Source organism: Phoenix dactylifera, chromosome 16 (assembly GCF_051530095.1).
Source record: "Phoenix dactylifera cultivar Ajwa chromosome 16, Ajwa_hap1_PhDact_Kaust_v1.1, whole genome shotgun sequence".
In the NCBI taxonomy this organism is placed as follows: Eukaryota; Viridiplantae; Streptophyta; class Magnoliopsida; order Arecales; family Arecaceae; genus Phoenix; species Phoenix dactylifera.
The window spans coordinates 10,991,872-11,005,158 of record NC_143205.1 but is presented as its reverse complement, the minus strand read 5'-3'; the positions used below and the strand labels follow the sequence as shown (position 1 = coordinate 11,005,158).

The 13,287-nt window shown below is 39.4% G+C and overlaps 1 protein-coding gene across 3 annotated transcripts in view; it reads right to left on the bottom strand.

Annotated features, from left to right (window-relative positions):
* The window catches only part of CPFTSY (signal recognition particle receptor protein, chloroplast (FTSY)), a 41,244-nt gene extending 32,293 nt beyond the window's left edge, over positions 1-8,951 (bottom strand). The window contains exons 1-5 of one of the 3 annotated variants that reach the window (XR_016398792.1): positions 8,542-8,951; positions 8,355-8,459; positions 8,076-8,149; positions 7,914-7,972; positions 185-222 (exon numbers count right to left, since the gene is read on the bottom strand). Coding sequence is in view for 2 of the 3 variants with exons in the window: in XM_088713090.2 (XP_088569216.2) it covers positions 185-222; positions 7,914-7,972; positions 8,076-8,149; positions 8,355-8,459; positions 8,542-8,862 (597 nt within the window). In the remaining variant the exon portion in view is untranslated. The remainder of the gene's footprint in view (positions 1-184; positions 223-7,913; positions 7,973-8,075; positions 8,150-8,354; positions 8,460-8,541) is intronic. The other 2 variants (XM_088713090.2, XM_008777176.5) reach the window with 2 other exon arrangements.
* Positions 8,952-13,287: the final 4,336 nt, after the last annotated feature.

The window sequence follows — 13,287 nt, the reverse complement described above, 5'->3', positions numbered from 1 at the left end:
TCACCAAGCAAAAATCATGTTATGCCAGCTATCATTTGCTTGTCAGTAATTAAACAGAAATATATCTTTATACAAATGGTTTGGGCCAATTTAAGAACTAAAAATCCTTTGTATGCAAAAGTTTGCATGAAGAAATTTTTTTCTCATACTAAATAATGCAAAACAATCAAGAGAGTAGCCTCACCTTTACCCCTTCTTTCTTTAATCTATGAGCAAGCTTTCCTGCAAAAATTGAAGTAAATCTGGTGAAAATAGAACTTCATGGTCAACTAACCATCAGATAAAAGGAGATTCATCTTACAATGTTACCAAGCAATCTATGTTATCGCATGATCAATAATAAATGCTCTCTAGCATGTGTTGAAGACTTGAAGTATCCCAGACATAACTAGTGTTTCAGTTGCCAGATGTTAACAGGTGTCTGACATGGAAACGTTCTAATATTCGACAACAAGGATTCCTTACAGAAACATTAATACATGTATACTGGTTTGATGTCAAAATTGCCTGAATGGCAATGAGTTCAAACAACATACAAAAAATGGATTTCTAGAGGCAGAGAGTACACAAAATAAGTTACTTAAACTAAGATATGCAAAAATGTTCATAATAAACAACATATTGTAAAACATTACATGTGAAACCTGAGGATGAACTGTTGGAGTGAATGCAAATCACACAGGAGAAAACATTATCAAAAGATTTCATCAATGAGCATGCCACCACATTAAATTAGCATGATAGAAACTTTACACATACATATGCGGCAAATGTAAGTAATTCTGTTTAACTAACACGGCATCTACATGGTAAAATTCTAAAATATATAAACATTGGAAAGTTGCTAACTTATTACACTAGTCAACTATTAAAATTTGGTATATTTCCAAAACATTAATTAAGAAATTGTGGCTAGTATACAATCTCAAAATCATTAATGGATGTTTGCTTCTACTGATGATGTTTCCAGAAATTAAACTATCTTATAAAGAATTTGTTTGGTTTTGCAGTAACACAGTATTTGGTGGTGGTGGTGGTGGAAGCAGGAGACTCCATCAAACATCTCAAGCTTAAGACAACCATGTCCTGGTTTTCCAACCACGAGCTTCTTGTAAAAATTTTGGAGGGAATATTTTATTCAAATTCGGCTTGCTGTAAGATTGGTGAACACTGCTCTCAGCACTAACTACAATAATCACCAAAGAATATAATTACCACCGCCTTAAGCATTGTTGTGGAATATTTTCATCCTTTGAAAATCCTTCTTCCTTATGTTGCTTGAGAGGCAACCTTCAAAATAAGCTAGATGTCTTCATCCTCTTTGGGCTAGGGGTGGCAAACTATGACCCGACCCGCCAACCCAACCCGTGTTCGACCCGCCATAAACAGGTTTGGGTTTAGCCTAAACAGGTTCGGATCGTAAACAGGTTGACCCGTTTAACTTGTTTATTAATTGGGTCGGATACGGGTTTTAGATATCTGACCCGTTTAACCTGTTTAACCTGTTTAACTATTGGGCTGATAGAAGATAAAGGCCACAATCCATGAGGCCCACAGCCGGCCCAACTCCCCTCGGCCCGATTTCTCCGCCTCAGCCCGATTTGGTTTTTCCTTTCATTTTTCACCGCTCAGCCACGATTTGGCCATTTGGGGGGATAGGGTTTGTCAAGCGCCGCCCGACTGCCCGAGCTCTCTACTCTCTCGTCTCCCCTCTCCTCTCCTCCGCCTCCGCCCTCTCCTCCCCGGTTCCCCCTTGCCGACTATTTCTGCCTGCCCGTCAATGGCGAGTCGGCGACCGCGGCTACATCATGCCCCCGATCGGCCGATCCCACTCTCACCTGGGACGAGATCATCGCGGCTATATCAACGCCCCCCGCGGCTACATCGACGCACCCCTCCTTCTTCCTCCTCGGCTAGGGTTTTCAGAACCCACAACTGGTGCCACCGGAGAGAGTAGCTGCAGCTTCTTCCCGGAGCGAGGTAAACCGTAAACCCTAACCCCTGTTTCCTTTTACCCCATGATAACAAAATAAAAAAAAGAAGAGGAAGAAGAAGGGGGAAGGGACCTACCTGGCTACCTAGGGTCTCCGACTGTGGATCCGGCGCCGCGCTTGATCGTCGTCATGGCCACAGTTGTTGACGGCCGTGCTAGGATTCTTCCTTCCCTCCTCTGAGGGGTTCTTTTCCTTCTCCTGCTATGGGTAGGCAACTAAGGCAAGGCAGAGAGGGTTCTTCCTCCCTCCTCTACTGAGGCTGTGACTTGGTCGCAGGTGGAACCGCCGCGATAAGGTCCGGGAGAGAAGCCATCAGCCCCTCCCAGACCTCATCAGATCTTCGAACTTCGATTTCTGAACATCAGAGAGGCTTCTCTCTCTCTCTCCATTGAACCCCCCACCTCTCTCTCCCTCTCTCTCGCCGGAAGCAACCCCACCCAGCGTCCCAGCCACGGTCCACGGAGCCACCCTCCCATCTCTCTCTCTCCATTTGGTTAAACGGGTCAGAACAGTAAACCCGACCTGTTTAATCGACCTGTTTATTAAACAGGTTAAACGGGTCGAGTTGGGTTACGGGTTCAGGTTGTAATTTCTGACTTGTTTATTAAACAGGTCGGATTCAGGTTTCTACTTTTCTGACCCGTTTAACATCTGACCCGACCCATTTATATCCGACCCGACCCGATTGCCACCCCTACTTTGGGCGCAAAATCTGCTATGCTTTCATCCTTCAGCTTCTTCATGGTCTTCAATTTCTTGGCCTCTATTAGGCGAACCCATTATTGCTTTTTTCACCAAAATGGAAGCACTTGAAGGGTGTCTTTTCTCCACATATGTTTCCTTTTGATTAGACATAACCAATGCAGAGGCAACATGAATTGTTTAGTGCATAACTTGCAATTTTCGCATAGCAGCCCTTTTTTGTTTGACTTCTTATCAATTTGGAGTACAACATTGGTAAAGTTCAACAATTCAAAGACTATGTCCAACCATGAATAAACCAATTGTTAAGGGTCTTGATGAAACTACAGTGAAATAGCCGCCTCAATTTCAAGCAAACCCCATGTATGTAGTCAAATTATAAAACCTCACCGAGTAGTCCACCATTTCTCCTCTTTGATGTAGTTTATAAAAAATGAGTTGTAAAAGTTGTTCATAATCAACAGGAAGAAAATCTTGCTTTAAAATTTGTTCATCAGCCCATGTCACAACATCCTGATCTGCTTTTTGAATATTTGTACAATTTAGCAGGATGATATGGGACTTCACAAGCCTCATGAATTTGATGCCACACAATAATTTACCTCAACCAGAAAGCCAATCACAAAATATTTCTGAGTCACCTGGCCATGGAAGTTGGGAATAGCAAGTTTTCTGCACTTATTTGGTATGAATATAATCATGACTTCGCTCTCGAAGATAGAGCATTCCATGATACTTGATATCATGATTATCTCTCATGTAGTAATTCAGAAGAAAATTATGAACATAATAATAACCACAATTTGGTGGAATATTATGAGTATGGTCAACCCTAGGATAATTTTCACAACTTCTAGCAATAAGAGAAACTATTAGAAAGTATAATCAACCCTAGGATGGTTTCAAAATCTTGTAAAAAAAAGAGCTTATTGTGCATTTGAGAACAGTGAACTAGCATTGGATAATTATGAACCTCTTTCTTATGGAGAAACATACTTGGAAGATACTTTTAAAAGAACATCATGAGTTTATCCTCATATTAAAATTGGCACTAAGAGAATGCATAGGTGATGGACAGTGTCATGGAAAAGGACAACTCCATAATAAATTTGGAGATATACTAAACCATTTGTCCACCCTTCTAAACTTCTCATCCATCTTAGAACTCAAGTCTACCAGGAAGTTAATTTTCTCAATATCGTTGGCTTGATACAAGTTCCTTTTTTCAATTTCCTTGACCCTTTGAGTCATGCTTGATGTAACCTTGTATTTCTTATGACTTCTCAACAAGAGAAATAGTTTGGGACCAAAAAACTTCATACCAAATAATGGATGCACAAAAATAAATCACCAAGAACTGATGAAGAGGAAGGGGAAAGAATAAAGAATGATTGGGTCAAGAAGAGAATGGTAAAAAATTTCCAGTCTAGAAACAGTCTAGCTTTATTCAGAATGAAAACTGAACAACAGTATTCCTCAAAGAGTGAAAAAGGAATTTATAGAAAACATGCAAAACCTAACACAAATATACAAACAATGCCAACAATCATTTTGCAGTATTAGAAACCATAAAATCACCAATCCTAACTTCATTATTAGGCTTTAAAGGACAGTTTAACCCATAAGATACCAAAACATGACTTAGAGTCACTTCACACCTACAATTTAATGAGGCAATAAGCAAAGCTACTCAAACTAGTCTAAGTGCTATTAGGATTGCCTTTATGACAATAAGGTTTATTAGACTGCCTTTCAAAAATTTACTTGAGAAAAAAGCACCTTCCATGCCTGACACAACTAGGAATAGTGTCAATGGCAGAACTGTAATTTCTTAGAGTTTTGATAGCCTCTCGGTAAAAAGATAATATAACTCCTTATTGAGACTTCATTTTGCATGATTCTTGAAATACCAGAAAGCTTATAAACAAGCTATACAACTGCACCATCCTTATCTTAGATTAAAGAAATTTTGCACTTGATGAAGTGGTCTTTTAACTGCCATAGCTTTAGGAGTACTCTAGACATTGGTACTAGGATGTTGATTCCTTTGCTTTTTACAAGAATGTTGCTCCATGCTTTTATGGATCATTTACCTAATGACATCTAAAGTTCCTGACAGGTTGTGGTTTAACAGAAATAGCAAACATATCTTTTACTGTTTAGGGACAGTTTTCCCATGCACCCACGTTTTAGGCCCTTGTTATGTAATTGTAATTGTATGACATTTTTAACTCACTAAGTAAGATTTTTTGTTTTCCCTTAGCTCTTTTAAATTTATGCCTAGGTGATGAATCTGATGTGGCCCTAAAAGGGACTGTGATGAAGAGAAAGAAGAAGCACAAGGAGAAGAGAGAAAGGAGGTGGACAAAACTTTCCACAAATTTATGATTAAGCAAAATTTAAGTCCACCATCAAACTAACCCTAGGCAGCCTTAGCCTATATAAAATATATAGAAAATCAAAAAATTCCAAATATCCCCAGAATTACGAAAAATAGAAAGTAGTAATCATGTGGAACAGGCCTATGCAATTCTAAGGTCATATGGACTAATTAAAGTGATGAATTTGAGAAAACAAATTTCCTAAAATGGCAACTTTCCACTTCTGGGTTCTTGTTGACCACTGAAACAATGGAATATGGCGATGGAACATGAAGCCGATGGACTCCATCAAATGGCAAGTTTGTCATGCTACAATTGCTGCTTCTCAAAAGTCTCCATTTGCACAATTTGACAAGTGGACTGAATGTTATGCTTGTTTTAGTAGGTGTTGCACAGAATTGTATATCTCAGATCTCAATTGCACTGGTTGATAGCTTTCTTGCACAAAGTCTCCATCTCGAACTAATCCACATCAATCTCACATCAGAAAAGTTCTTTCATTTAAAAGTTCCCTGATCTAAGATGTCTAAAGTACAAATTTTATTGTGATTATAGGGAAAATACAAAATTCCTTCATGTAAATCCAAGTTATGGAATATGGAGTCATATACCAGTTTATATACAGATTCATACTAGGAAGTAGGAAACAGTAAACACTTCATATCAGTATGGTGCAAAATGTACCATGGCATGTACCTTGCTATAGAGTGGTGGCATTATGTGCCATGGTACAATTGGTTTTTCAAACCTTAGCCATAGCAAATCTGGTATCTCCCCAAAACCAATTTATCTAGTTAATGGGGAAAAACAGTCCATACTGCCCATATCAGCTAAAATGGCTTCTGAACTTGGTACCCACGAAAATTGACCTGATCCGAAAATAGTTGATGTAAACCAGTGTAAAATTGGTTCAAATTAATTCAAGATGTAAGAGTACTTTAAGACTCATTTGAGCTTTCCATGTAAGTTATAAATCACATCTGTATATATTATAATGACATCTAGAGCAGTTTATAGGTTACATTTTTCAGTTCTAGCATTTAAAGAAGGGAGAGGAGAAGAGAAAAATGGGGAGAGAAGAGAAAGATAGATAATGGTTCTTGAAGCAAAAGTATGTTCATGTGTATGTTTTTTTACAACAAGAACTACAGCAGCATTTTATATGTAGAAAATGTGCCTCCATAACAAAGTGAGATGAATTCTCGATTGGTAAATCTAGGCTTGCTAGTTGCTAGCTATAAAAAAAAAAAACACTATAAGTACAGTCATCTCTCATAAAACATCTTTAAAAAAACTTTTATATTTTAATATTTTGTATTATTATATCATTTTTTCTACTTTTAATGTTTTAGAAGTAGCTTTTGACTGCATAAATACCAAGAACTGCATCATGACTAACCAATATACTGGCTGTTACTAGCATGTTAGCATGTGGTACAAGACTAATCGATCTAGCAACTGGTACTGGTATTTAAAGTTTAGCCAGAGCATATTGGACTGGTTATGGATGGCTTCAATTTTCAAAAGGAAAAGCAGGAGTCAATTACCAAAGAGTTTAAGCATTTTCTCTATGGACAAAACCTTCTCCTAGCCATGGAAGCTACTGTCATGAGGGAAGCACGATCATGGAGCAAGACTTACACATTCAAAATCTCATCATTGAGAGTAATTGCCTTATTCCAATTCAACTAGCTATTAATGGAGAGCAATATGGTTAAAGCTCTAGAGAAGCTGATGGCGACCAACCCTAGTGCTCATCAAGGGGCCTTGTCAGTGCAAGAGGTGGTTGCTAATCAAGTCATGGATGTTGATGTTGTAACTCCCATGTCTTTGCTGTGGGATGTGCATATGGGGGCTGATGATGTTCAAGATTCTCTTTGTGGTTCTTCTAACCCAGGAGAGAAAGGTGAAAAGCATGGTGGTGAAAGAATTGTGCCCATGAACAACTGATTATGGGACTACTACTACCAAGGGTTAAAGCCAAATATGGGTTATGAACTCAGTGTCAGGTGATGAAATCGCCATATGGGTTATGCTTTTGCCTTTGCTTCAAGAAGGTTGTTACTTTCTTGAGAGCTAAGATGAAGAGGCCAAGAAGGATTCAAAATATGCTCTATTCGTAAGACTCATTAGGAGGAGAATTCACCATGAGCCCCTTGCTCATGCAATAAAGGAGAGGTGGAAACTATCTCAAGAGCTTGAGACTATTTCTATGGTCGTGGATCACTATTTGTGTTGGTATTTAAAGTTTAGCTGATATATCTTCATCTTTCTTCAGATTGTAACCAAGTTCTGCTTTTTTTTTCTTGGGCATTAACCTATGTTTATTACCAAAAAAAAAGATCTTTTTTCTCTTCTCTAGTAGAAGCATTAAACTAGTTTGAAAAATCCAATCTAAAGTTTACTTCAGATTGAAAGTAAAGTACTGATCTAAAATCAGATTAAAGTAAAATCTCAACCTCAAGATCTGTCATGGGTGGCGATTCGCACTGAGCAACATCATGACAGTTTCTGATTATTACAGTAAAAGAATCTACAGAATGAAGGCTGGTTCAACAGCATTTAAAAGGAAATTAAAAATGTAGAGAATCAAATAAATTAGGTAATATAAAGGACAGTGAACTAAATCTTGTCTGTGGCAATAGGGATGATCAAGTACCATGTTCTCTAGAGCAACAGCACAACCAACTTCTCAAGTACTACCAGAAACCCTAAAATTAAGCTTATGTTATCAGTAGACTCATTAGATTGTCCATGGTTGGAATTATAAGAAACTATAATTTACCAAAATGCCAAAGAAGAGAAAAAGATAGCTGGCATTTTTGAAATGTATTACCAAGAGAAGTTGTCTTTCCACCACCATTCACGCCAACAACCATAATCACAGCAGGTTTCCTGTTAGCACAAGGACATCAAAAAAGAAGAATTTGAAGTCAACCATGAGGAAAGGAGACTAAATGTCCCCAAAAACAACAGGCATAAAATCCACATGCAAAACCTGAATCCTAGCTGAAGCTCTGTCTTCTTGCCTTTGCTTGTCAACAAGTCTCGAACACTCCTTTTCAAAGCATCCTGCGAAACCAACAGCACTAAGTAAGACCTTTCAAACAATTCAAATACCTTCCACTGCAATTCTACCACCAGAAACAACAATCTGACGACCTAATTATACAGAATGCCTACTCTTTACTCGGATTGAAGCAGAAGTGCATGTAGCAATCTTGCAAATTAATGAAAGAAAAGATATCGAAACCCCGAAAGAGAAGAAAGCAGCTACCTTTATCTCATTTCCGGACTTGAGCTTCCCGGCTAATATATCATCCCTCAAGCTATCCACAATCTTCACAGAGATCTTGGGCCCAAAGTCCGACACCAATAAAGCCTGATCAAAATAAAAAAGAGAAAAAACATAATTCAGTACTAATTTTAGTTTTTCGGACTTCCCAGCAGCATCAAGAGTGGACCTCTTCGAGCTCATCGAGGACGCGGTCAGTGTCGGCGAGGTTCCAGTAGAGGAGAAGCTCGTCGATGACGGCGAGGTTCTCGCGGGTCTTGGAGAAGCCGGAGAAAATCTTCTCCACGTCGCTCTTTGCTTTTTCCTTGATGAGCCGGCCCAACCTGTTGAAGAACCCGGTTTGCCCGGCGGCGCACCGGAAACGGGCGGCGCCGCCGGCTCGCCGGATGTGGAGGCTGGCCCGGTGTCTGGAGGGGGCGAGGAGGGCGGACACAGGAGGAGGAGGGGCAGGTGAAAGGAAGGTATTCAGCTGCGAGGAAGCAGCTGCCATCGTCTCCTTTTTCCTCTACCTCGCCCTTTTTCTGAGTGCTGCTTGGATGGGGGTTTTAAACGGAGATGGGATTTTTAGGAGATGCTTCATGACCCCAGATTCCCGGGGTGGCCGGTAAGGGCAGGGAACTCACGTGGGTCGCACGTGACTGATTCATAAGAAACTAAGAATTTGAAGGAGGATAATTTTGGGAGTTTCTTTTTATTTCAAAAGCGAGTTCTTTTTATGTTTTGTGGATAAATGGTTTGATTGGAAATTCATTGGATCATTATGCTCCTATTAGATCTATATATCTAGCACCAGTATAATAGTGCAGATAAAAATGACAAGAAAACAGAAAATGCTTCTAATAATAAGATGCTTATGATCAGTGCCGGCTCGAGCCTCGGTCGCCTAAGGCCTCCGGCCCAGGGAAGGCCCCCATCGACAGCTCGGCTTTTTTTTTTTCGCATAATTAATGGCAGATGGGGTGTGGCCGACGGATGTGAAAGCTGGGCACTGGCCACTGGCAGACGGGGAGTGGGCGATGGCTACCGAGCTATGCCCATACGCCGCTACAGTGCGTCCCCTTCGGCCCTTCGGCGTCTCCCCGACGACAGACAGGGTCACACCGTCACAGCTACGACAACGGCTAGGCCTGGGCAACGGCTACCGGGTACTGGCTACGACAACGTCGACAAGCAACGGCCAAGTGCCAACAGGCATTTCCTCCCCGGCTCCCCCCCTTCTCTCCTTCCTTCTCTGCCGCCTGCGGCCTGCCGGTGCTTTCTTTTTAAATGCTGAACCTTCTCCGGTTCTTAGCAGACTCGGTAGCTCGGCTTGCAGAGCGCAAAAGAACAGTTTTAAGCTCAGCTTCCGGAGTCCTCTCCAGTATCCAGGCTCCACCACTCCATCTCTCCTCACTGACGGCTTCCGGAGTCCTCTCCAGTCTCCAGTCGCCGTCCTCAGTCCTCCGACCTCCGGCTCTTGGACCGCCTCTGCTCCGGAGCCCGGATCTCCTCTCCAGCTCTCCTCGCCGACGTCGCCGTCCTTGGCTCCTCCCGTCCTCCAACCTCCGAGCTTGGCTCCTCCCGTCCTCCGCTCCATCTCTCCTCGCCGACGGCTTTCAGAGTCCTCTCCAGTCTCCAGTCGCCGTCCTCGGTGACTCGGTCCTCCGACCTCCGACTCTTGGACCGCCTCTGCTCCTCCTCTGAGAGACCTAGTGAGTGGCGACTGGCGAGCCGCCGGCCGGATCTTCTCTGAAGCTCTGAGAGGAGTCCTCTCCAGCTTTCCTCACCGTCCTCGGCTCCTCCGACCTCTGGGCTCCGCCGCTCCGGCCTCCTCGGGGTCCTCTACTCCTCCACTTCTCCATTAGCATCCCACTTCCCAAGTTCCCAGTTCCCAATTCCCACAGTCCCACTGATCCCAGGCAGTGCACGTGAGTTAGTTTATTAATTAATTTTTTAGTCTAATTAATTTTTATTTAATTAATTTTTTTAACTAATTAATTTTTTGGTCCAATTGTAGATTAGTTGTTCGGCACTATTCGGTCTCTTCTCGCCATCGAATTTGGCACTATGCCGCCTCTTCTCGACACAATTAAGTTCGGCACTACTTGTCGGAACCCGAGTTTGTTTTTCTTGACACAATCAAGTTTTATCATTTTTAACTTTTTTATATTTTGATTTGTTTGTGGTGTTTTTTTAATTGCTTAGTTTGATAATATTATTTATAGATTAAAATGTCTTATAGAAAATATGACTGTGGGTATGAAAAACTCAAAAAAAAAAATGATAAACTCATTCAATCTCAAAAAGGAGCTCTAGATAGATTTGTTGTTACAAACAAACATAACACCACATCAAATTCAACTCAGGAATTAGCAACAGAACAGGCACCCGAAATAGAGTTAAAAAATGAGATTACTAGTGAAACAATATCTAGTAAAGAACACAATGAACAATCAGATGAAGATAGGATAAACAAGGAAAAAAATTGTGAAACTAGTTCTATTCCTACAAATCTATATGATCTTGGTCAATGGAAAATGATTGATACAAAATTTAGAGATCTAATAGTGGAAAGAGGTCTAATTAGGGATTATGATTTTCATTTTTCTAAGGATGAAAACAATAGACACTTCTCTACGATATATTATATTCGTAAGTTACCTAATAGTGAAAAACATGATAGAAAATGGTTAGTGTATTCGAAAGATTTGGATAGAGTATATTATTTTTGTTGTAAATTATTTGATTCAAAGCCTAGCACGAGTCAATTAGTCAATAAAGGAAGTAGGGATTGGAAAAATCTAGGTATCAAGCTTAAAAGTCATAAAAAAAACTAATGAACATATCATTAGCATGAATAGGTGGATTGATTTGGAGGTGAGATTGCTAAAAAATAATACAATTGATAAAAGTCTCCAAGAACAAATAAACCAAGAGAAGGATCATTGGAAAAAAAATTCTATTTAGAATTATTGCTGTCGTAAAAAATCTTGCAAAAAATAATTTAGCATTTCGAGGAAAAATGAAAAGATCTATCAAAGCAATAACGGAAACTTTCTAAGTTTTATTGAAACAATTGCAGAATTTGATCCAATAACGCAAGAACATACTTGACGCATTCAATAGTGGTGAAATTCATAATCATTATTTAGGTCATAATATTCAAAATGACTTGATTCAAATGTTAGCATCTGAAATTAAAGCTATAATAATTAAAAAAATTAAAGAAGCAAAATACTTTTCTGTAATACTTGATTGCACTCCTGATGCAAGCCATCAGGAACAAATGACCCTAGTTTTAAGATGTATAGATACTTCAACAAGTTCAGTAAAAGTAGAAGAATATTTTTTAGAATTTTTAGAAGTAGATGATACCTCTGGAAAAGGCCTTTTTAATGAACTTATAAATATAATAGAAAAATATAAACTTGAGGTTAATGATATAAGAGGACAAGGGTATGACAACGGATCTAATATGATAGGAAAACATCAAGGTGTACAAAGAAAATTATTATTATTATTATTTTAACAAAGGCCTTTTTTAGTAAGTTCGCCTTAGGCCCCCAAATGCATTGGGCCGCCCCTGCTTATGATCTTGGAAACAAAAAACAATCTAGTCACTCAAAAGAAAAAGAAAATAAGAAATATAGAATGTTATCTCTATTGCTTTGAGATGAGGAGGGTTTATCGCCAACTATATATCCACCCTACCCTCATGGGTCAACCCAGCTAGATAAATTGTTTTTTTTTCCAAGCTAGAAAGGACTAAATCTCATCTTTTACCTATTGTAGGAGTATTTCAAAATTTCAAACCTACATTTCTTTTCTCTTGTATACTTTCTTTAGTCCCACATTAAAAAGAGATGAAGCTCAAATAGTTTTTATATAGTCTTCAACTTTTTTAACTTAGCAAAGCAAAGAAAATAGTAGCTAACGCATGCATGAGCCCAATGGAGACCCAAGACAATATTGGCAGATCTGATCTAAAAATGGGTTAATTGAGCGTGTCGCGCTCGATCATGGCGCGCAGGGGGGACCCTCCTGGTTACACTCTCACTCTCTCTCTCCCTAAAAAATAGTGCAATCTTAGTTATCCTCCTAAGTTGAGATAAAGTCACATTTCAAATGTGTTATTTTTTTTATAAAAAGGGATGGTGAGATTTTGTCTGGGAGCCAAATGCATAAAACTAGTCTAACCTTTCTTACTATATACTGCTAGTATTTTGCAAGTATAAAGCTGTGACTTGAAAGTGCACACGATGACATGATGGATCTCTAATATCGGAAAAGATGATTAGTATCAAAAAAAATATTATAATAGTTGAGTCGAAACTAGGGGTAGTTTGAATGGAAGAGATCATGTCATAACAGTAAACAGATATATGATGTAGTCCAACGCATGCACATTCAGTGCACATGAATGGTAATGATTTCTTTATTAAAGATAAAGACAAGCATGTGAATCGTCTCATGCAAAAAGAAGAGTTTCTTTTCGAGAAAAGAATTAAGAGAGTCTAACCTGATATATGAAAAAGCAGGGATCATGTAAAGTTCAAATAATTACATCCTAAAGATAAACAGTAGAAGATGGAAATCAATGTTTAATTTGAAGAGTAGATGAGCTTGAATAGGATAGGAAAGAGAAAAGGTGGTAGGGTGCCAAGCCTAGGGTTGGTTTTCGAAGAGAGTCCTTGAATGGAATAGGAAAGAGAAAAGATGGTAGGGTACCAACACTACAGAAAAAATAAGGTTTTCCGACGTTTTTTTTCCGACGCTCGGAAAAAACGTCGGAAAATTTTGATACAACGCCAAATTATGCCGACGCTTCTAAAAAACGTCGATAGAGAGTCCAAAAAAGTCAAGAGATCGCACTATACCCTCGAGACTGGCACTTCAACCCACTATCACAATAGATGTGAAATATGCTTGATAATTA